This window comes from Anastrepha ludens, chromosome 6, assembly GCF_028408465.1.
Source record: "Anastrepha ludens isolate Willacy chromosome 6, idAnaLude1.1, whole genome shotgun sequence".
NCBI classification, from domain to species: Eukaryota; Metazoa; Arthropoda; class Insecta; order Diptera; family Tephritidae; genus Anastrepha; species Anastrepha ludens.
The window spans coordinates 124,762,214-124,764,591 of NC_071502.1; the positions used below are offsets into that span (position 1 = coordinate 124,762,214).

Genomic DNA, 2,378 nt, shown 5'->3' on the forward strand with positions numbered 1-2,378 from the left:
TCAATATTTAGGTTGGTACAGTTAAAATTTTGTGTTGGGTCGATGTCTATTAAGTGAAAAAATGTTAAAATATTTATTACAAAATATTTAAAGTAATCTATTCAAAAAAAAAAAACAAAAAAGGATACATTTATTTTTTAAAGTACCTTTCAAAAAAAACGACGAACTCCTCAAAACAAGAGTCTTTGAGTCAGATTTGAACTTGCAACAAAATTATTGTTATAATTCCAACTGCTTAACCAACTCATCTAAACATCATATTCTGAAGTAATGTAATTACAGCTGAGTAGTATGCAAAGCAAGCAATGCTGATCTTATCAACATTGCTCACAATCTATAAATAGAATAAGCATAAGCACAAACCAAAAAAAATGAAATACTGTTGAATACGAGTCACAAACTGCAAGATAAGCATAATATTTGATAAGCTTTTATACATCAACACATGTTTCGACTCTGTCGAAACCGTTTGACTTTGTCAAACATGGTTACAAGTGCAGTATGTATTTAGCGTTAGAAGAGGGTGGACGCAAAAAAAAAACAAAACAAAAAGATTTTATAACTATGGCTGGTAAGTTTTTTTTTTTGTAATTTTTTAAGTTTTTATTAATTTATTTATTTGTTTCAGAAGAAAGTATGGATTTCGATGAAAGCAAGGATGGATTTGATGAAGAAGGGGAAAAATTTTTTAAAGATCTTGAAACCTTCACCAGTTTTTGTATAGAAAAACGTATTTCTTCTTTTAATCAACTAAAAGAAAAATATATATTTGAAGGCAATGGCCTAAAATTAAAAAATGAAAAATATAAAAATTTTTTGGATAATATGTTTATGGATAAAAAAGATAAAAAAAATTATAAGAAAGATAAAAGAGAATTTGATTTCATCGATTTAAAAGAATTATTGGAATCAAAACGTGTAAACCAATCTAAACCAGTTGGTTTAGATTTTAAAATTGATAATGAATTTATACAAAATTTACAAAAAGATAGTATTGATGATAATATTACAAAATTATATAAAATTAATAAATTATTATTACAAAATAAGAAAAATACTTTTTATATAAATTGTACAATAGGATTAATTTTAGAAGAATATGCAAGAAAATTGCAATTAGAAAAAGGTTATAAAAAAATTGGTGTAAAATGTAAATATACAACTATGAAAGATATATATAAAAAATTTAAGATAAGCGAAAGCTATGCTTGTAAATTACGTTATATAGGCTTTTTGGTAACACAATACCAAAAATTGCAAAATTTAGATATAACCATTGATGGATTATATAAATATAGAAAAATATTAGATATAGTTTTTGATGAAAAAAATGAAAAATATAAAGATTTCCAAAATAACTGGATATAATAAAAAATAAAAATCTTATTCAAACAAAAATTCAAACATTTTTTTATATTGTAAAGAAAAATTCAAACATTTTTTTATATCTACCATCATTTGTTTCTTGTTCTTTATCTATTACTAAAAATCCAAACTGTTCTTTCCAACATTGAATACACATATTTTTTAAAATATCATAATCAATATCATTACAATGATCATTAAATATGTGTTTCAGATTAGTCTTATCTTGTTTAAATAAAATTATATAGTTTGCATTATCTCTTATCAATTGTTTAGGTATTTTTGAATATGTTTGACATAAATAAAAACAAGAAATGTTATTGTGTCTACCATAAGCAAAATAATTGGCAATATTATCTTGTTGTTCTGTAGAGATATCGTCAAATATTATTACAGAATATGGTTTAATATTTTCAGGTGTTGGTAGAGATTGAATTGATAAACATTTTATATCTTTAGATTCCAAATCATTTTTAACACACAATTTATTGAATTGAATTATCATATCTTCTAAAAATTTATATTTTTCTTGATAGCAAGTTTTTGAACAAATTATTATATCAGAATAATAAATCTTTGATAATATATTTAATAATACATTTGTTTTTCCGCAATTACTTGGTCCACAAATAATTGCTCTAATAATATTCGGAAATATTTCATTTAATCTTTTTATTGGTTTATGAGTATCAAAATTTTGAATAGTTAATTTAATTTTATTATCTAATTTAGTAACTTTTAAATGACCATCCATAATTTAGAATTTTAGACAAATTTTTTTAATCTATTAATATAATTAATTACATATTTATTTCAATTAATTTTTAGTTAATTTAAATTTTATAAAAATTAAAAAAAAACAAGTCAAACATGCATTACTTGATTTGTTAGTGGATTATATGAATAACTATCATCACTAATAATTAAACAGTGAATGACTGTATTTGATGGAAAATCTTCTGTCCATTTAAATTCAATTTTAATATCAATAGCAGCCTCTTTAATTACCTCAT

General features: G+C 22.2%; 1 protein-coding gene across 1 annotated transcript; it reads left to right on the plus strand.

Moving 5' to 3' along the window:
- Positions 1 to 1,490, plus strand: LOC128867794 (uncharacterized). Its single transcript, XM_054109298.1, has 2 exons — positions 1 to 571; positions 629 to 1,490. The coding sequence occupies exons 1-2, from the start codon at positions 502 to 504 to the stop codon at positions 1,366 to 1,368; spliced, it is 810 nt and encodes a 269-aa protein (XP_053965273.1). The 5' UTR covers positions 1 to 501; the 3' UTR covers positions 1,369 to 1,490.
- Positions 1,491 to 2,378: the final 888 nt, after the last annotated feature.